The following is a 20,384-nucleotide window of genomic DNA, read 5'->3' as shown; positions in this document are numbered from 1 at the left end:
GCGCGGATTAGAAAGCGCTCCCCGGCTGCCCCCTGTTGGTTCTTGCCCTTCCCAAATCCGCCTTACGAGGTTTAGATGAGTTTGCCATAAGCTTGTGCTGTTACAGTACAGCAGGCGTCTGTGCAAATTAGCATCAGCGCACCAGAATCTTTCTTGGTGCAAAAGGTCGCAGCAAGGTCCGCCGGGACCATACCCTGCCCCCAACTATCACTATTTACTCCGAATCCCCTTGATCCCAAGCGTGCTTTGCATGGAGCAAACCGGCCTGCAGCGTGCTAAACTCCTACAGGCCACGGCTCCTCCACCAGCGGTGGTCCCCCCCGGGGCCACCCTCAACACACGAACCCAGCGTGGGGCGCAAATGTGCCGCTACAACACACCATTCCGCCTGCGCACCCAGCGTATCCTAACATCTTGTCAAAGCCGTTCAGCGCTCTCTGTCCTCCTCCAAGCCCAGCGCGATGCCACTCCGCGGAATGATCCGACGCTCGCGCAAGGTGTATCTTCAGCTTATACATATACGCCGGTCCACAGCAGAAGGAACAGTGTTCCTAGACCAAGCAGCACGGCGGAGATGAACGCCAACAGGAGTTCCGAGCTTAGCTGCCGGTTGGACTTTGTCTTCGTCACCTCATAGAGGAAAAAGCTACCCGTCATGCATAGTCCTCCACCTAGCAGTACGGTCGCGAGCGTCGGATACAGGGAAGCGGGCACGGGCGTGGAAACGGGATAGTCGCCTGCCATTTTGAGTATTGCAGTAACCTATGAAAGTATTATAAAATGAATATTTGCGCGAAATGGCATCTCTCGCCTCCTCTGGACTTGCAGAACCGCATGGGACACCGTGCATACCCAACGAACCCCATAACCCCTGCGCCGTGCCCTGAGTCCGACTGCCTCGGTATCTTGTTACTGCTGCAAATACGATTCGCATACATACCCTTGCATGGCCAAACTAACCGACCACCCAACGCCGTCGTCGCGCCTTTGCAACCCCACCCCCTGTCCCATCACACCCCCACGACAACACCCAATTGCCGGCTACGCATCCTATGATGTGGGTAAACATGAGGCGGCGATACGGCCCACTTAGACCCGAAGCGCCTGGCTCACAGGCCTAGGGCGAGTGCCCAGCTACGGTTCCGCCGGCCCCGGAGGCACTGGGCAGTGGTGACGCCGACACCGCAGCCTGCTTGGCCTCCAAGGCGTTGATCGTATCGCGGCAGCGCTGCAGGGCAGTTTGGAAATGCGGACAAAGGTTAGGGATGAATAACATGGCAATGGCATGCACAGCAATCCACCGGCATTCATAGCGCCCTATACACCATGGCGGCCTTGCTTGTCCTCGTGCGTATATAAAGCATGCAGCGGAGTACCGTATCCTTTCCTATATGCCCAGCAGCCATCCGGCCTCTCCACTCACCTGCAGCAGGTAGTCGCGCTGACTGATTTCGGCAATGTGCTGCTGCTGCAGCTGCGTCAGGTGCTGCGACAGGGACGGCAGGAGACCCGGGAGCAGGTCGGGGGACAGGAATGGAAGTATGGCACGGTATCTCTGTTTCTGAGAGTCAGGGCCAGGGGGTCAATGCATGCGGGCACAAGACAACATGGCCGAGCTTGGATACCGGTAGAGTAACATGTGATTGTGGTGGTGCCGTGGTGGCAACGGCGTGAATACAGTGACACCTCACACGCGCAAACTTAATCACTGTATGCGCACGTCACCTGGCGCTCACCTCCTCACACTTGGCGATGATTGCCATGCTCTCGCGCTTGATGGAGTCAGTCTTGGTGGACTCAATGGCCCATTTGCTGCGCCACTGGCTAGCCTCTGTTGCCGCCTCCTGCGCCGCCTCCTGTGACGCCGCCAGCTGCGCGGGACGGACGGGTGTGCAGGACGCCGGTGTGTTTCCAACGCCTTGTACCCATACAGACGTAGCAAGCAGGAGCCCACCCAGCCGCCCCAGAACGCACTACGCTTCAGCTGTGATGCCCCTGCACCAGGGCCTGCGGCCTCCACCCAAAAGCCCTCAACCCACCTTTTCCCGCAGGTCCACCAGGTCTGCATTGGCTCGTGCCAGCGACGCCTCCAGCTCCCGGTTCAGCGCATCCGCCGCGTTGGCGTCCTCGAACAGCTCCTCAAGCATGGCCGCCTCCGGACCCAGCTCCCCGCCCGACATGCCCAGCCCCAGGCCCGACAGGCCCTCGCCGCCGCCCGCGCCCGAGCTTGCGGCCGCGTTCACAACGGCTGCGAGGGCGGCGGTGGTGCTGCTGCGGACGGGCGTGGAGCCGGCACCGGCTGCGCCGGCAGGCGACGCGCCGGAATTGACCGTGCTGGGGTCGGGCGCCGCGGCGCCGCCGGAGGCCGTGGCGGCTCCGCCGGGCGTGGTGGAGGTGCCGTCGCCTTGCCCAGCGGCACCAGCAGCGTTGACTCCGCCGAGGGCGGCTGCGGATGAGCTCGCCGCCTGCCCAGCCCTGCCACCTGGAGGCACACAGGAGGAGGCGCAGAAGCAAATAACGACAGGCAATTGATGCCTGCATACCGATAATCTTTGCGCTAAGATAATGTCAGTCTTGGGGCAAAGGGACTGCAGGGCTCGCTCATAAGCGCGCGAAGAGCACCTACCCAGCAGCCCAAGCATGAGGCCGGGGTTATCACCGCGCGCGCTCTTCGCAAGCGTGCGTGCCAGCGCAATCTTGAGTTGCATCTGTTGTTGTGGACATAAAGCAGCACATACCAAACCGGTGATTAGCAAGGACACGCTGGCCCGCTTGCAAGGCCGCGCCCGCCGCTCTACTGCTCGCCGCCGCTTGCCCCAACGTTTGCCGCCCATTGAACGCTGCCCCAGGGTCGTCCTACCTGGCGCTGCTGCAGCTCCACTGCCGCCGCGTGCCGCACCGCGGCCAGCTGCGCGTCATGACGCTGCCGCAGCCCACGCAGCTTCTCGCGGTACCAGGCGTCACGTGCCTCCAGCGCGGCACGCAGGTTGCGCGCAAAGGAGCTGCGCGTGGTCTGTGGGCCGCAGCAGGGAAGCCGTCAGGCGGTGAAGCTTAGGGGTCAGAGTACCGTGTGCCGGCGCTCTGGACTGCATGCTTTCTCGCACCGCCTAAGACGATTGCGAGCGCCAGTCCTACAATACCATGGTCGGAACTGCCGCGTCCTGGGACTGGAGTTCGCGGCCTCGACCAGGTAGCAGGAAAGCCACAACATACCGCCAAACAACAGCAACTCACCTGGTATAGTTGCTGGGTGAAGTCATCATCGCTTCGCCGCGCGTCCTGTCAAGCCAAAGCGAAAACGGGTGGAGGCGTGGTCAGTGGTCCTGCACTCCACGCCCCTGCCAGGCTCTTCAACAATGCCTTCGGTTGAGGATGCCCCAATGTTTGCAAGAGCAGGAGTGCATGGCCCACTGTGCAGGCGCGTGCAAAGGTGTCAAAGCACGCGACGTGCTTCTAGCGCAAAAACCCGTTTCGAAGCTGTCCTTCAGTGACGGCCGACAGGCGCCCCTTCGGGAGCCCCCACCGGATAGATCCAGTATGTGGTTGATGGCGCGAGCAGCACCCCCTGCCAACTGCACCCCCTGGCATGGTGCAAACATCCCCGCCTCAAAACACGGCAGTGCAACCGCACCTGCATGACCTGCAGGACTAGCTCCCGCGTGTCGTTCGTGAAGCTGTTGAGCAGCGACAGCACCGCACGCAGGTCGAAGTCCTTCACCTCCGCGATCTCCTGCCATGTGTACCGCAACAGGGGCTTCACGGGGCCACGCAAGGCGCTCGCACACAGCAGCCCAAACGGGCGGGTGCAGTTGCAGCAGGCGCCTCGCCAGCGCCAGCAGCGTGCTGCCCCTACTCCACTGCCACACACGCGCCACCCTTTTCCTCACGCCTCCCACACGCGCCTCCCCTGAGTTCCCGGCTACCGTGCCCAATTCCATACCTTGACTGCCTTGCTGTGACTGTCGTACATTCGCTCCGCAAACGCCCGCCCCAGCTCGTCCATGCCCGCCGCGTGCTGCCGCCAGAGCTGCTGCATGGCGCCCATGGTAGTGCGCGATACCAGCTGCGACACCTGCACGTGTAAAGCGTGTGTGGCGCGAGCGCATGGGGACAGGCAAGCCGGGGCCACACCATGTTGGCTTCAAGCGCGATTGCTGAGGAGCGCGTGTATGTATGCTCCTTGCCCTGTGTTACAGCACTGGATACCGCAAGGTGTATGCTGTACCAACACTACGATGCCGAACGCGCACCTGGTCAACACTGGACCAGTCCACATCTTTGTCGTCTACCGGGGCACCGCCAGCGGCTGCCAAGGCGCTGCCAGCAGCTGCGCGGATGGAGGGGTGGAAGAGGGTGTCTGCGCAACCTAGGAACGTGGCAGAATTGCAGTGCGCCAAGGGGCCCATACCGCCAAGCGCTTGGGCAGTGCCGCCCCGTGTGTCATACACCACAGCCCTTCGTCACCTTCCATCTGCTACCCTGCACGTATTTCGTAAGTTCCTTGAGTCCGTACCTTGGCTCGGCAGGCCGGCCCCGCCCGCAGGCGTCTCCGCCATGTGCACCCCTTGACCTAGCCTCCTTGCTGCCCGCGGCTTATCTTGTTTGTATCATCGATGTGTGTTAAATGTATGGCACGTCATAAAAGCGCGGTCAAGGACAAAACGATGAGCTGCGAGAGTAAACGGCTTATAACCACTGCACCTCGTTGTGATTGTTTGTGAGTTTGAAGCATTAGCAGGTCAAGCTTTGAATAAACGACAACATCTAAAAAAACTGCAGAAGAATTGCCCACACATGGGTTTTGCGCCGAGAGCCCGAGACGGCCCAGTTTCAGCTGCTCTGAGGTCACGAGCTTGCATTTAGAAGTCATAAGTCAACAATGTCGCATACATAGCTGAAGCATGGGACGTTTATGCAGACTACGATAGCTTCACAGCGGTAAAAGGATGGCGGAGGCGACGGGGACGCTATGCGGGCTGCCGAATGGGGCTATCAACTACGTACTAGGTCTCCTCGTACGCGCGGACCGCCTGTCCTTGCGGGTCGTCTGTCGCCGGCTGAAGGAGGCCGTCGACGAGAGCGTTAGTCAAGCGTGTGTGGCGTGCCCGGAGCACGTCGCGTGCCTCGACACCTTCGCGCGCGCACACACCGTCGACCTTGCATTCCTGCTGAACCCGATATTGGATCAAGCTGACAAGAAAGCTGTATTGGCGGACCTGGCGCCCCATCTGGGGCGCGTACGCGCGGTGCACCTGACGCTGCGGCCGGATACGGGCGGCGCCGCAGCCAGCAAGAGCCAGCTGTGCCCGGAGCTGTGGCGGGAACTCATTTGCCTGCTGCCATGGCACACTGAGGTCATGCTGCAGGTGCGCGCCTGGATCTGTCCTTGATGCTGAGGTCTGGTTGGTCCCGACGCCAAGACACGTGTGGCAGATGTGCCAAACGAAGCACCAGTGTGTCCGTAATTCACTCCGTTGTTGGCTCATTTCGCTATACAGGCTGTGGATCTGGCGCCGGAGGGGCCGCAGGTCAGGGCGCTCGATGGTGCCAAAGGCAGCGGCGGCGCAGCAGGGCGGGCCAATGGGGGCCCCGCGGGTGCCGCAGCTCCCGGCAATGCCGCTGCTGCCGCCGCAGGCAACGGAGGCAATGTTGGTGGGGTGCCAGCGCTCGGGCCAGGTGTGCTGCTGGCTGGGGTGCATGGCGTGGCGGCTGCCAATGGCGGTGGCGGAGGAGGCCTCGGGGGCAGCGGGGGCGCACTGCAGCAGGCCCGTGTGCTTCAGTGGTTGGAGCTGGTGGCGGAAGCGGCGGCGGCGCGGCCCGACCTCAGGTGGCGCTGGCGGCGGGGCGTGCCGCTGCAGCTGTACCTGGCGGGGCCGGACAGCAGCCGCCTGCAGCAGGCCGGGGTGAGCGGTGGCAGCAGCGGCGGAGGCGGGGGCGGTGTCGTTGCGGGTGGGCGGGCAGGCAGGCGTGCGGAGGGAATGCGCGCTGCGGCATGCGGGTTTTAAGAAGGTGGCTGGCACTCCGACGCCACCCATCTTGCTGCTGGGTGCCGCGGCTGGCCCTGATCGTGATTGCCGCTGGAGGTGCCTCAGTGGTGCAGAGGGAGGCATGTGGCGTGGGACCTCACCGCCGCTCTCGGCCTCGGATTCTGGGTCTCGCAATCAAGTTGGAATAGGAACCGACTAATCCCCCTCGCGCCGTCCTCGTCGCCCTTCTACTGCCCAGGAACTACTGTCTGTGCTTCGCAGCATGTGTGCGGCGGGCTCGCCGGTGTGGGGCCTGGAGCTGGACGTGTTCCCAGACCTGCGCCAGGTGAGCGTGTGTGCGGGCGGGCGTGTGTGCGGCTGGGCGTGTAGGCATGAGAGGCAACATGCATGGCAGGCCGTGCGTGCGTCTGTGTCTGCCATACATGTATACTGCCTACTGACTTGGCCTGACGCGCCCGGCCCGGGCGCTGTGCTCGCAGGCCGAGGCCCTGGCCAGCCACCTGCGGGCGCTCAGCTACCTCGGGGACTCAGTGCGGGTGGGTGGGTGGTTGGGCGGAGGGGTGGGGGGGGGGGGTGCGGGGACTCGGGAGGGGTAGGTGGGGCTGTTGACCATGCCCATTCATGAGGGCAGCGGTTGCCATCAATGCAAGGGGACCTCCTATGTAGCAGTGCTTGACACAGAAACGCCAGACTATTCTCTGGAAGCTGCTTTCGTTGAATGTGTGGCATGTATGTTTCCATGATTCCACGCTGCAGGCGCTCCGGCTCCTCAACTTCCCGCACCTGGTCACACCCGCCATGATGCGGGCGCTGGCGTCTCTCACCGGACTGCGGGTGGGCCTCGGGCGGGACCCAGGCTGGGCCAGGGCGGCACGTCGCGCGCATTGTCGCGGCTCCCGGGTTTGTGCTGCAGCTGGGGTGCTACAGGCTGCGTCAGCACTGCCACGCCAGCAGGGCGCAGTAGGGAGGATCCCAACTTGGGGTGCGCTGTTGGCCCCGATCAGGCTTGACCATGTGCCGTACAGTACTATGAACTTGCGTGCTGTTTGTGGGTCGTGTGGTTCGTGTGTGTGTGTGTGTGTGCTGCCACTGACTCATCCGCTGTACGGGCAGACTGGTAACTGTGTGGCGGCCCCCTCGTGCAGGAGTTGACGCTGAGTGCGGTGGGCGTGGGCGAGCGCAGCATGCCGGCGGCCCGCCATGGCTCCGGTCTGGCGGTGCTGACTGGTGGGAGCGGCGGAAGCGGCGAGGCGGCAGTGGGGTTCCTGGAGAAGGCGGCAGTGGCAGAGGCGGCGGCTGCGGGGCCCAGAGCTGGCAAAGCGGGGAGAGCGGGGCCAGCGGGTGGGGGCACGTCCTCTGGCGCCGGTGGTGGTGGCGGCGGCGGCGCGAATGGTGGCGGAGGCTGGGTTGCATCGGCTGCGGGCGCTGCTGGCTGCACATTTGGCCCGCTGACGCAGTTGACGCACCTGACGCGGCTGCAGTTTGTTGGCATTCACCCGCGGGTGAGCTCCGGGCCCGAGGCTGCGGAAATGCTCAACAGAGGAGTCGGCTGTGCTCTCGGGCCGCAGAGGTGCTGACCTAAACCCGTTCAACCCCTCTCTCCATACCCAGGCGCTGTGTGCAGCAGAGCACCTGGGCCCGCTGCGGCGCTCGCTGCGGCGGCTGCACACCACCCACCTGCAGCTGGACGTGCCGCCGGCCGCACTGGAGGAGCTGGCGCAGGCGGAGGCGCGCCTGGAGGCAGCCAGGGCGGCTGCAAGAGCCGCAGCAGCGGCCGCGACACGTGCTGCGGGTACTGCGACAGTGAAAGTCAGCGGGACAGCAACGGGCGCCGCGTGTGGAGTGGACACGGGCGTCAGGTTGGGAGCAGGCGGCCCGGCAGGACTTCGGATGCTGTCGGACCCGCTGCAGCCGGGGCAGGAGCAGTCAAGGCAGGAGCGGCCGCATCGGCCTCTTTTCAGCGGGATGCCAGGAAGCACGCCAGCAGCCGATGCCACGGACGCGGCTGGTTTCGGTCGCGACCAGGTCACCGCGGCGAGTGCCGGCGGCGGCAGCGGTACTGCCAGCGGCGCCGCTGCTGCTGACGAGGATCACCACCACTTGGCGACAGCGGCGTCGACAGCCTCCCCACTACATGGGTCGGGCATGGGTGGCGGCAGCCGCGTGCGCGCGCTCCTGGCCGCTTTGAAGACGAAGCTGCGGAACACCAGGCTGGGAAGCAACAGCAGCTACAGCAGCGGCGGCGGTGGGCCACACGGCGGCGGCAGCTGCACAACCAGTGGTGGCGGCAGCCCCGGCTTCGCCAGCGGTGAGCACACGCTGATGAGTGGCGGCGATGACGCCGCCGGCAACGACGCCGCCGGCCGTACAGAGTGCCCCATGGCGGTGACTGGGCCAGCAGCGACTGCTGGTGTGCCGCCTACAGTTGCAGACAGCCGCTCACACGAGCTGGCCACAGGGTCAGCGGAAACGGCGACTGACGCAGCAGGCTCGTCACTAGCAGCGGGCACACACCCGCTATCCACCATTGATGAGGCCGGCAGCGGTGACGCCGCGGCGTCGGCCGCCTCGGCCACGGCGGCGACTGCCGTCGTGAAGGCCGAGGCAGCCCTGAGGGCGCAGGCGGCAGCGGTGGCGGCGCTGCAGCGGCAGCTGCGGCTGCTGCCCAGCCTGCGCGCGCTGGAGGTGCTTTCCCTTACAGGCACCGCTGTTGAAACAGAACTGATGACATCACCGCCCGACCCACAGCGAGTTGGTTGTGGCTACGGCGCTGCCGGTAGCAGTGCCGCGGGCGGTGGCGGCGGCGGCCACCGCCTCCGGCTATGTGATGCGGCGCCGCTGTTGTCGTGTCTGGCGGTGGTGGCTCACGACCCGACCACGTGCAGGTGCGGCGGGCGAGCAAGCGGTGGGCCTGTGGGGCCGCTGGATGCGCAGGATGAACAGCCGGGGGCTTGAGCGTGAGCGTGGTGTGCCGCGAGCAGCGCTGCTGCATTGCTGCCAATAATTCACGCCGTCTTACGGTACAGGAATGCCCAATCCCCTGCCCCCTCCAACACACGCCACCTCACACGCCGCCTTACTATATGCTGTCCCCTTACCCACCGTGCAGCTTGGACTTCCTGTCGGGCTGCACGCGGCTGGCCAGCCTGACACTGGGCCTGAGCCCCGTGAGCTTCGCCACAGAGACGCCGCGCCGCCGCCTGCGCCCGCCGGTCGACACGCCGGAGCACGCGGCGTGGGTGGCTGCCGAAGCACAGGCACTCGAGGCGAACCCCGAGCTCGACAACCCCTCCGCCAACGCCCTCGCGGCGGAGGCTCACGACAGAGCCACGGCGGCGGCGCGCCTGGCGGCGGGGGAGGGCCTGCGCGTGCCGCTGAGTGCGGCGCTGATGGCGCGGGAGGGCGGCGTGCACCAACACCTGGCGGACGCAGGGGAGCTGCATGCGGCCGCGGCGTCGGCGGCCATTGCGCAGGGGCAGCCGGACGGAGGCGGGCTTGTGGGCGCGGGGGCAGGTGGCCACCGGGGGGGCGCGGGCGGAGGCGATGGAGCGGGCGCCGGGGGAGGCGGAGGTGGAGGTGGAGGTGGAGGTGGAAACGGAGGCGGACCCGGGGGCGGCTCCAGCATCATCAAGTATCTCAACTTCTACCCGCAGTTAAAGGTGCGTGCCTGCTTGTTGCGTGCCCTTTCCACAGCAGCTGCTGGTGACATGACTGATGTAGTAAGCGCAGTGTTTGTGATGGGTTTTCATGCACTTGGCCGCTGTGGTGGAGGTGAGCGCATGCGTGACCACGTGCGTGCAGACCGAGGCCGCGGCTGCGGCGTCGGCGGCGCACCGCAACAGCCTCCTGGCAGCCATTGCAGCAACGCCGGCTGTGCAGTGCCCGCTGGAACCGCTGCCGGCAACCGCTGTGTCGTCTCTGGCCGCGTCCCACGCGCGCAGCGCCAGCGGCCCGCGGTGTGCGGACGGGGCTGGAGGTGTAGGAGCAGGCGAGGCCCTTGGAGCCGGCTTAGGGAGTTGCGGCTGCGCTGCGGCTCCGGATGTGGACCTGGAGTGCTGGCCGTCGTCGCTGCTGCACCTCCACCCCTACCCTCACGCCAGCAGTGCGACAACACCGGCCTCCACATCCATGAGTGGCGGCGGCGCGGCTGGCGATGCTGCCGCTGAAGGCACACCGCCGCTGGTGCCTCCTTCGAAGCCGCCGCCGCCCCCTGTGGCCGGCGGCGCGCCGGTGCCGCCCCCGCCGCCGCCGGCTGTGGTGTCGCCGGTGGAGGCGTGGCGGGAGCTGTCGTTAGCGCTGCGGGGCTGGGTACAGTCCGCATTGATGCTCATGCTGGCGCTCGCGATGGCGGGGCCGGGCGCGGACGTCAGTGTGCTGGAGATGCCGCGAGAGGTGAGGCGGCGGGCCCGAGGGGGCTCCTCGGAGGAGGAGGAGGATTGGTCCCGGCGACTGCCCTTGCATCCCTGCCTGTGTATGATGTGCTCTGCGCAAGGCTACGTCGCACTACTGACCTTGTTTTGGGCAAGGTTGTTTGGCGGATGAACGAGGGGGGTTCTGGTTATGACCCCGGTTGTGGCTGCTGGTGCAGGTGCGGGACGCGGTGCGGTGCCACGGGCTGGAGGGCGCGCCGGCGCTGGCCACACCGCAACAGGTGCGTGGCAGGCGCCGCTCCTGCAAAACCATGACATGTCGTGTCCTCCTCAAGGGGCATGCGGTATTCCCTGGAAAAGTTTCGGGTTAGGCACAGGAACATATACGGTATGTACCGGTCGTACGCAGTGCAACCGTTATACAAAACCGCTGTCTGCGGTGCCGCTTCATGAGTCCACTGCCGCCCGCGCTGTGCTGCCGCCGCTGCTGCAGGTGGAGGCTGGCGCCGTCCCCGGCCTGCGCTGTCTGTCTACTCTGAGCGGCCTGGTGGTGTGCCGGCTGCACGGCCTGGCCAGCGGGCAGCAGCTGCGGGCGGCGGCGGCGGCGCTGGGGCGCCTGCCACAGCTCCGGCTGCTGAGCATTGGTTTCCAGGTAGGTGCAGAGTGGGCGGGAGGCAATGCGGCACGTGGACATGTGCGGGGCGCGGGAGTGCGGGAGCATGTGAAGGTCTGTGGGCGGCACCCTCGGTGCGGGCAGGCTGCGACACCCAAGAGCGCGCCGGCGCAGCGGGGCTTTCTTAAGCTGTTACCTACTCGCGCAGCTCAACACAGCCTGCCTCCAAACCTCACCCGGCCCGCCCGCAATGCCCCGCTGCCCCCGCCCTCGCCTCAGACGAACATAATCCGACGGCAGCAGCGGGCCGCGTCTATACTGCCGGAGGTCAAGCTGCGGGCCCAGCGCCACCTCGCCGCCCGCGGCGCAGGGCACCCGTCCCTAGGCGTCGCGCCGGGCAGGCAGGGCGGCGCAGGCGGCGCCGGGCCCTCATGGCAGCAGCGGCGGCAAACACGACTTGCGGCTGAGGACGACGGCGCGGGGCGTCTCGCAGGCAACGGAACGTCTGCAGCTGGAGGGGAGCCCGAGCCCGGCGCTGACGCGCCGCCCGCGCCCCTGGCGGCCTTGGGATTGGGCGTCCGCGCCACGCCTGCGGCCTCCGGACGAACGGTCCCCGGCGGTCCTCATGCGGTGCCGGGCGGGGCGGGGCCGTCGACATCCGCGGCAGAGGCGCCTGCGGCAGACGTCCCAGAGGATCAGGAGTCTGGGGATGCGGCAGGCATGACCGCCGCCGCCGCGGCGCTGCTGCCACCGCCGCTATTCCCGGCCGGCGCCTTTGCTGCGTTGCAGCACCTGGACGTGACGGGGGCGCCCGAGGCGGCCGCGCTGGCGGCGGAGCTGCGGACCGCCTCGCTGCCAGCACTCCGGTGCGCCGGTGCAGCCCAGTGCTGTGTGCGAGAGCGCAGAACTGCAGACGGTGGACAACTCGGAAAGCACCCATGCAATTTTTGCTCAGCAGCTTGATGCGCACACGCACGTCCTTCCAATCACTGTCTTTCGTGTCCCTTCTTCATAGCCTTCTGCTATATTAATGCTGTGTGTGGTGGTCTCATTTGCACTACCCAACTCATCCCGTGTCGGCACAGGGTGCTGGGGCTGCGCTTTGTGGATGGGCTGAACTGGCCGGCGCTGGCCGGGGTGGCTCAGCGCCTCAAGAGCAGCCTGCGGGTGCTGGAGGTGAGTCACAGGGGTCTGTGTACAGGCCGGCCGACCGGGCCAGTGCGGGGGGGGCCGCAGTGACGCTTGCGCATCCCGGGTGTCGGGGTGCGGCTGCATGGCCGCCAGCAAGCGCACTGCTGCGTTGGTGCCATGGCGTCTCCAGTCATGGCCACGCCAATTTTTCATCTTTGGTGGACACGCCTTTGCGCTCTGAAAGCCCTTTTTTCCTGCGGCCCCATTGCGTGGTCCTGCTCCTCGCGACCACCCCTTCCCATCCGCCCACCAGGTGTGCGGCTGCCCGGGCCTGGAGGACCTGCTGCTAGACTGGGAGGTGCGCCGCGGCTGGAGCGGCTGGCTGGGCAGCGCCGAGCTGAGCGGCCTGCCGCCGCTGGACGCGGGTGCACGCGACGTGCAGCTGCCGCTGGCGTTTGTATTCACCTGGCCGCGAGCCGGGGCAGCGGCAGGCGGGGCGGCGGGGGCGGCGGGGGCGGCGGGGGCGGCGAGGGCGGCGGGGATGAGGGCAGGCGCGGCGCGAGGTGGGGCGGACAGAGGCGGGTGAAGGCGGCGGAGAGTGTGGAGGGGCGGCGGAGCGGCGGAGTGCAGTGCGGGGTGCACCGCAGGTGGCAAGTAGACGTTTTGGCATCCCTGCATTCATGCATGTGGTCCATGCCAGACTGTGTTGTGCGATAGACGCGACAGTCTCCACGCGAGAGACGAGGCGTCCCCGTAACGCGTATGCAGCAATGCAAGGCCGCAAGGGCCCGAACTTGGCAGCACTGGGACCTGATGCGGTGATGACAGTACGCCCGCAGGCATGCATCATTGTATCATGTACGCGTAAGTTGCACTCTCACTGTCAATGGACCCGGGCCGGTTATCCCTCGAGCACTCCGCTGGCGAAAGCTCTGCCAGTCCTACTAGGGCATCCAAGATCCAACTGCTGGTATCCGCACGAGAGTAGCGATTTTTCCTGAGCAGTCCCTCCGTGTGCGCGTGCAGGGGTCACCTGTGTTGCGCGGCTGTTTGCTGCTAATTTCGTAGCTACGATGCTCGGGGCTCTAGTGGCCGATTGCTGCGTTCTGGGCTTCGGGGAAGCGCCACCGTGACAACTGACAAGAAGACGTGCGTCCTATGCTCGCAGGCACCCTTAGGAGCTGATTGGTGATGGGCTTGGCATGTTTGAGAGACAATTCGAATATGACAATTGCGTTTAGAGAGATGTAACGGGAGTGTAGGCGATGCAACGTTCAAACCGCTTAGCCCCTGCCTGGTCACACATCTCTCTAGGCCAACAACGTATGATACTGCTGGTTCTGACTCTTCGCGCTCTTGACTTTCGTTCAAGGCGTTACTCTTCTTGGAAGCCCCAACCAAGGCCCAATGCGTAAATACCCCGGCGAATCAACTTGTACCTGTGCAGGCGTGCTGTACAGGCCACGCCACTCGTATCATGTAGTGCGTTGCAAAGCAGGTCTGTCCTGCATGCTCTGCGTTTGCATGTTAAGTATCAAAACCCGCTGCAACCGAAGGCTACTGCTTATCCTTTCATCCATGCAAATGGCCACGCACACCCCAAACAAACGTTCTCCAGCTGCAGTTCCACCGCCATGACGATCGCCTCAGCCCGCCTCCGCATTCGGATTCTGCTCCTGCGCCTGTAGGGTTGCGCAAACGGGAATCGCGTCAGAGCGCCACGCAGGTCAACAGCGCAGCACCATGTCAGACTCGCATTGACACAGCGGTCAGCACACGCAGCGTCCTCTCTGCACAGCTACCTGCCATCATCGCGCAGGCACCAACCCTGAACATTTTTGGATGGACGGCATTCATGCTCCCTCCCGGCCTCGCACCCCGGCCTCGCACCTGTTGCGCCGCCCCGCTCCCAGCTCGCGCCCGCGCCGCGGCCCTGACGTTTGCTGCCGCGCGCTGCTCCGCCCGGCTGAGCGCAGCGACCAGTGCCGCCACCTGCGCACGACGAGGGCCGGCCACCGTGTCACGTGTTGGCAGTCGACATCGACGTCGCGTCCATGCGCACCTCAACAACCTCCTCCCTCCCGCCCTCACCTTGCCCCCCCTTCCAACCTCCCATGGCTGAGATGATAGTGTGCGCCCGGCCACCTACCGCCTGCTCCTGCTGCCGCGCGGCCGCCGTGAACCTGGCCACCGCCACGTCACCGGCCCGGGAGCTCCACGAGCCCGGGCCTGGGCCCGCTGCTGCTGCCGCTGCTGGCCTGGCCCCGGCACTGGGGCCTGCCGCTGCAGCTGCGGTCGCCACGGCGCCTGCTGCGGCTGGCGCGCCTGCCCTGGCTGACGTCAGCGCCCTCGCAACCAGCCTGGAGGCCATGCCAGCAGTGGGCCGCGCTGCACCGCAGCCCGCGCCAGACGCCGGCTGCCGCGGCTCCGCTCTCGGCCCCAGCAGGCGCTGCCGCTTCTGCGGCGGCTGCACCACGCCAGGCGCAGCGTGCCCACCACCGCCAGCCGACCCACCACCATCGGCGTCACCCGGCCCCAACCGCTTCTGCCGCTCCTTCAGCGCCCGCTCGCGCTCATCCAACGCCCGTGCCCGCTGCTCCAGCAGCCGCTGCTGCTCGTCCAGCCGCCGCCGCGCCGCCTCCAGCGCCTCAGTCTGCGCCGCCACCTCCGCCGCTGCGCGCCGCTGCATCGCCGCCGCCGCCGCCTCCGTGTCTCCCGCCAGCAGCGCGTCTCGCTCCGCCACCAGCTCCGACACGCGCCGCTCCAGCGCCGCCACCCGCGGCCCCGCCGCCGCCGCCACCGCCGTCGCTGCTGCGCTGTGGTCGCGCACCTGCTGCTGCAGCCGCTCGTGGCCGCCCTCCGCCTCCGCCAGTGCCGCCCTGGCCTCCGCCAGCTGCGCCGCCAAGGCGTCCGCCCGCCGCGCCGACTCCGCCGCCCTTGCCGCCGCCTCCTCGCGCAGCCGCACCGCCTCGTCGCGCTCCCACTTGGCCACATCGCGCTGCCGCTCCGTCTCCTTCTTGCTGGCCATGACGCCGCGAATGTATTGATACTGCGCATGGGGTAGGGCGCGGGAGCACGGAGGTGAAAGGCGGTAAGGCACGGGTAGGCGCAAAGGGCGGTGGACAGAAGGACACAGGCGCCGCCGCTGCAGCAGCACCCTCAACCCACGGTGCCCTGCAACTACGCTGGCACGACGCCCCAAACATCCTCTTTGCCTCTTGAAAGACCCCTTCCTTTACACTGCCACAGTCTGTCATTGCCGAGCACTACGCGCGCTGGAGAGCGCACTGAGCCCTCGCCCGCACACTCACCTGGCGTAGGTTCTGGTCGGCCACTGAGAAGTGGGTCTCATCGTCCTCAGCGCCAGAGCCCAGCAGCACCTCCTGGCGGGCCTGTGTGTTGCGCGGGTGATATGACGGGGCTCTTGTACGCTGTGTGAGAGCGCGAGGTGGGACGCGCGTTCACGATGGCGCCCCCAGCCACACAAGACGCGGCCATCCTCTGTTCCTGTAGCCCCAGCACAACTCCACTGAGACCACCGTGGCCACAAGCCCCCGCACCCGTTCTCAATTGAGCTTAAGCGTAGGCCCGTAGGCGTGTGCACATGCATAACGCCACCGACGCACAGACAAACACGCGCCAGGGGTTTGTTTCCTTTCACGTACGCCGCCGCACCTTGATGGCCACGGACGTGACGACCACGGGCACTACCGCATACACACACGGGTCGGAGGACAGCGCGCCGGGCGCCGCCGCCGCCGCCGCCACTCGCAGCGCCTCCAGCCCCTGCCGCAGCGCCTCCACCTCGCCCGCAGCCTCAGCGGCCGCCCGCACCCTAGACAGCTGCACCTGCGGGGGCCAAGGCGCAGGAATAAAACACCACACGTTACGCGCTGGTTACGATACTCAGACCTGTCCGGCTGCCATGCTGCGCCGCAGCTGCTGCTATCATCTGTTACATTCCCAGCGGAAGTTTGTCATATTCCCAGCGGATGTGCGCCGCGCGGCGCCACGAGCACCAGGCGGCGCACTGCTGGCTTGCGCCCTGACGTCACGCCACGCAAGAGCGCTGCCGCCAGCGCCCGCGTGTCCACGCAGCTAGCACGTCTGCCCGAGCAATGCGACCAGGCCCCCACGCCGCCGCCCTCTCGTTCCACCCAAAGCTCCCACTTGCCTTGAGGATGCAGTTCAGCACGACGGCGTTGGCGGTGCGGCCCTCGTAGGCCGCGCAGTTGCAGAAGCCGCCGCCGCCCTTGTCGCCCCCGCCCCGCCGCGCGCCGCAGTAGCCCCTGCAAGGATGCGGCCAGACGCACACAAACACACACACGTCCCCGGATCATACCGTATAACTGCACCTCCCACATAGCGCAGGCACACCGGCACACTGCGCTGACGCAGAGCGGGTGCGTTCCCACCCCGCGAACAACATCCTTGCTACATCCGCTTCCCGTCACGTCCCGCCTGCCACCGCCCCGCCATGACCACAGAAAGGCATACTCCTAACGCCCGCACCCGCCCTACACTGCACCACACCGCACACGCACCAGAAGCGCGGCGCGTTGGCCTCCGCCAGCGGGCACAGCGCGGGGTCGCCCACCACCACCAGGCTGTCGGGCGCGGGAGGCTCCTGCCGGGCATGGACGCATGGGGGGAGTGGGGGCTCGTGTGTAAGGGGGACTGGGGTGAGGCGGTGAGGCCTAGGGGCTACGGAGAGGTGTACGGGCAAGAGTACGGGCAGTGCCGCCCCGGCGTGTGCTTGCGCCTGCTGCGAGGCGCAATGCGCAGCGACAGGCACACGTAACACTAGGGTGCGCACGAAGGCGGCGATGACACCAATCCCCCCTACTACTGTTCCTGGCTACGCCTTCACCTCTTAATAAATCATGAATGTACCCCTTCCACCCAAAACGCTCCCTAGGATAGCCCGGGCAGGACCCACCGGCGCCTTGGTGGGCAGCTTGCCGTTGGCCGCCTGCCCCGGCTGCGGCGGCGGGGGCGGCGGCTGCGGCGGCTGCAGGCCGTCCAGCATGGTGAGAGTGAAGGCGGCTTTGAGGCCCTCCACACCACTGCAGTCGCCGCCCACCTGAGAAGGTAACAAAGCGCAGTTGGGGGGCAGGAGGTTGCTTGGCGTCGTGGCGCGGCGTCGTGACAAGAATGCCGTGTCCGTGGTTCAAGAGATGGTGACCTCCCTGTGCTCGGCCATGATGGCGCTGCAATCCCTCTGTCGGCGCGTTGGCACCAACCGACGCAATGACGCAGCGACACGGGTATGCTCTGGACCGAATGGCGTCTGCCCAACCCGTTCGCGCCCGCCCACACCCACCCCCACACCCACACCCACACCCACACCCGCACCCACGCACCAGCCGCTCGTCCATCTTGCCGCTGCGGACCTCGCCCACGTACGGCCCCAGCAGCGTGCCCTCACACAAGTCCGCTGCAGGCAGGGAGCGGCGGAGAGCGTTAGCATGGGACCCAGGCCCAAACAATGTGGCTCTTGCACAGGGGGTTGCGAGGAACCATGCCACGCATGTGAACATGTAAGCCTTAGCCCGCAACACGACGGGCTGAGGAGGCTGGCGAGACAGCAGTCAGTCCTGATGTGCCGACAGCCCGCGCCCGTGCCCGAACACCCCAGCTCCAGCTCCAGCCGTGAGCTCCAGCCTTCCAGGGGTCCTCCACCCGCCCCACGCCCCGGCCTCCTCTCCCTAGCCCCCAGGGCCCTGCACCCTCCCGCCTTCCCGCCGCCGCTCCCCGCCTGCGCCACGCAAGGCCCCCGGAGCTCTCACCCGCCGCCACCAGCTTGCGCCTCTCCGGCACCGCGGACAGCCCCGTGAAGGGGTTGCGGAAGCAGGGGTGGCAGCGGTCGGTGATGCGCTCCACCGCGGTGCGGCCGGCCAGGCTGCTGCGGCCCTCCAGCAGCGCCGTCAGGTCCTGAACACAAATGGGAAGCGAGGTGAGAGGTGAGGGGAGAGGTGGGAGGGGGTTCGCAGCCCGTTGGAACGCACGCTGCTAGCGCGCGTCTGCACAGCGTTCCCTGCCGTGGACCAAATGCCCGATCCTTGTATGGACGTGACGTTGACGTTGGGTCGCATCGCCAGCGCCTCACCTGCGCGGCCTCCGGATACCACTTCGCCAGCGGCACAGCCACCGTCCCCCCACTGCCTGTTCGCTTCAGCCCCCGGCCCTTTTCCGCGCCGCCGCCGCCCGCACCCAGCGCCCCATTCGCCGCCGCCGCCTCTGTGAAGTACAGCCCGGGCGAGACCAGCGGCGGCGTGACGCGGGCCCGCAGTGCCGCCGCCGCCGCCAGCGGCGCAACCTCGGGTCGCATGACGCCGCGGAACACCTGCAGCACCGTATAACAGTACATCCCCTGTCACCGCCACCGCGTGTCGGCAGCGACCTCCTCCCTTTCTCTATGTCCTTTAGGCGCAGGTGGACCCTGGCGCGGCAGCCGTTAGAGCACCCCGGCACGAGCTACAACGCGCGGCCCTCGCACCTGTAGCAAGGGCGGCCAGTTGGCGCCCGGTGGTGGCGGCGGCGCGCTGCGCCCAGTTCCACCGTGCCGCACCCTCGGCACCGCAGAGCCCGCCGGCCCGCCCGGCCCCGCCGGACCGCCGCCGCCTCCGCCCGACCCGCCCCCGGCACCGGTGCTGGCCATGGGCTGCATGTGCCCCGCCGGCGGCTGCGCGTCGTGTCGGGACATGCCCGAGTTGTGTTGGGACAGCTCGGACCCCGAGTGGGATGGCGCCCAGCCCATGGACGACTGCGGCGCGCCGCCGCCGCTGTGCCCCAGCCCGTTCGCAGCGGCGTGCATGCCTGCCGGAAAGGCCCCCAGGGCCTCGCCTGCCGGCCCAGCGCTGCCCGAGCCCATCCGTATCATGCCCGAGCCCTGGTGGTGTTGCAGCGGCGCACCCGGCACAGCGCCGCTGCCGCTGACCCGCCCGCCCATTTCTAGGAGCCCCGGCATGTGCAGGGCGTCGCACGGGTGCAGAGAGTCCATGGGCGAGCCCGGTGCCATGTGGACCAGGCTGACCACGGGAGCGCCGGCGGCGTCGTGCGCTGCTGCATTGTGCCTGGGCAAGTGGGTCAAGTGGGGCAGGGCGGGGCGGGGTGGGGTGGGATGGATGGGGGGTCCGGGAGACGCAGCGGCGAGGTAGGGCGGCCATGGGGGTGTCCCAGGCGCTGCCGGCAGGAGCCCTCCTGCCGCTCAGCTACACACCACCTCTGCTGGGGGCTTTGCTGTTGCGCAGCGGTTTGATGCACCCGGGCTGTCGCGCCGTGGAGTGCTTGACTGGGCTGGGCCGGGCGCCGGGACCAAGCCGCTTGACAACCCTTGCTACCCCCGTCCGCTTACCCAACTTCGTGGAACCCCAGCCCGCCGTCCAACTCGTGCACATCATCGTTGAAGATGTCCTGTGGTTAGTTCGATTTGCTCAGCGCCACTCTGGCTGCTCGCCGGTCCACATCGCCTTGACAAGTTGCAAACTTACACCCAAAACTTCCGCGAGCTCGCCGCTTAAGCGTGGCGCAGCAGGAGCTTCTCCGCTCATCCAGTCAAATCAGGCTCTAAATGTGCTAGTGCACGTTCTGGAAAGGTTTGACAATTTGACTCCGTATGCTCTTGCTGTCCATCTTCGTGACTGTGCGCGCTACTATATGAGCATACGTGCGCAGATTACTGAAAGCTTGCAGCAAAATGTTGCGGCAGTTGCCTCGAGCGCAATGTTTGTTGGCACGCACGTCCAGCACAGCCTGGCATCGACCTCCAACCAGCGCTGCCCCTTTCCGGTCCACTCATACTCTACAGCCAGCACGAGTGATACTTCCTTGCTTTACATACTCTGTGCATCCTCGTCTGCACCTAGGTGGGGCTCCTTCACGGCGACAAACGGCGACAATCACCCACACGGCCACAGTCCCCACACGTGCACAGCGTTGTGCAGCAACCACCGCACGAAGCTTCTGAATTTCTCACATTGCAATTCAATGTCAGTCTGCGCCTGTAACGGCCGTTCATTGATACCGACTTGTTGTGTGTCGTGCGCGAGACCACTTAATTACCAACGCCGCGCCGCAAGTCCTGCGCCGCAAGTCCCCGCAACACCGCGTGTAGCTAGCAAGTGCAGAACTGCTGGGTATATTACCAGCAGGAGGGCGCTTTGCAATCGGAGAGACATCTGCGGCCATTAGGGAAAGCGCAGCACGGCGGGGGACGTGTGTGTGCGTGTGTGGGGGGGAGGGGGGGGGCTTGGGAGATGGGCACGGCGTGGCGATCAGCTC

General features: G+C 66.5%; 3 protein-coding genes across 3 annotated transcripts; 1 reads left to right on the top strand and 2 right to left on the bottom strand.

The window, feature by feature from the left end:
- Positions 1-88: 88 nt before the first annotated feature.
- CHLRE_02g103700v5 (uncharacterized protein) lies at positions 89-4,756 on the bottom strand. The gene is made up of 11 exons (XM_001699942.2): positions 4,514-4,756; positions 4,251-4,327; positions 3,941-4,072; positions 3,632-3,730; positions 3,235-3,279; positions 2,861-3,013; positions 2,627-2,708; positions 2,040-2,482; positions 1,737-1,871; positions 1,424-1,486; positions 89-1,228 (listed from the first exon to the last, which is right to left on the bottom strand). The coding sequence occupies exons 1-11, from the start codon at positions 4,554-4,556 to the stop codon at positions 1,118-1,120; spliced, it is 1,383 nt and encodes a 460-aa protein (XP_001699994.2). The 5' UTR covers positions 4,557-4,756; the 3' UTR covers positions 89-1,117.
- A 112-nt stretch (positions 4,757-4,868) lies between these two features.
- On the top strand, positions 4,869-13,314 carry CHLRE_02g103650v5 (uncharacterized protein). The gene is made up of 14 exons (XM_043059761.1): positions 4,869-5,366; positions 5,499-5,903; positions 6,226-6,312; positions 6,467-6,523; positions 6,744-6,821; positions 7,133-7,489; positions 7,599-8,872; positions 9,097-9,646; positions 9,789-10,379; positions 10,576-10,638; positions 10,851-11,009; positions 11,250-11,836; positions 12,056-12,146; positions 12,415-13,314. The coding sequence occupies exons 1-14, from the start codon at positions 4,947-4,949 to the stop codon at positions 12,685-12,687; spliced, it is 4,992 nt and encodes a 1,663-aa protein (XP_042927395.1). The 5' UTR covers positions 4,869-4,946; the 3' UTR covers positions 12,688-13,314.
- Positions 13,315-13,316: 2 nt separating this feature from the next.
- CHLRE_02g103600v5 (uncharacterized protein) lies at positions 13,317-19,778 on the bottom strand. Its single transcript, XM_043059760.1, has 14 exons — positions 19,595-19,778; positions 19,459-19,517; positions 18,601-19,177; positions 18,211-18,447; positions 17,891-18,035; positions 17,465-17,538; positions 17,041-17,184; positions 16,646-16,728; positions 16,276-16,390; positions 15,777-15,950; positions 15,413-15,493; positions 14,251-15,150; positions 13,992-14,093; positions 13,317-13,783 (listed from the first exon to the last, which is right to left on the bottom strand). Exons 1-14 carry the CDS (start codon positions 19,652-19,654, stop codon positions 13,748-13,750), a joined length of 2,787 nt encoding a protein of 928 aa, XP_042927394.1. The 5' UTR covers positions 19,655-19,778; the 3' UTR covers positions 13,317-13,747.
- Between the last annotated feature and the right edge of the window lie 606 nt (positions 19,779-20,384).

The sequence above is a fragment of the Chlamydomonas reinhardtii genome, chromosome 2, assembly GCF_000002595.2.
Source record: "Chlamydomonas reinhardtii strain CC-503 cw92 mt+ chromosome 2, whole genome shotgun sequence".
Classification (NCBI taxonomy): Eukaryota; Viridiplantae; Chlorophyta; class Chlorophyceae; order Chlamydomonadales; family Chlamydomonadaceae; genus Chlamydomonas; species Chlamydomonas reinhardtii.
Note: the sequence above shows the minus strand (reverse complement) of the source record. Positions and strands in the feature narration are given on the sequence as shown.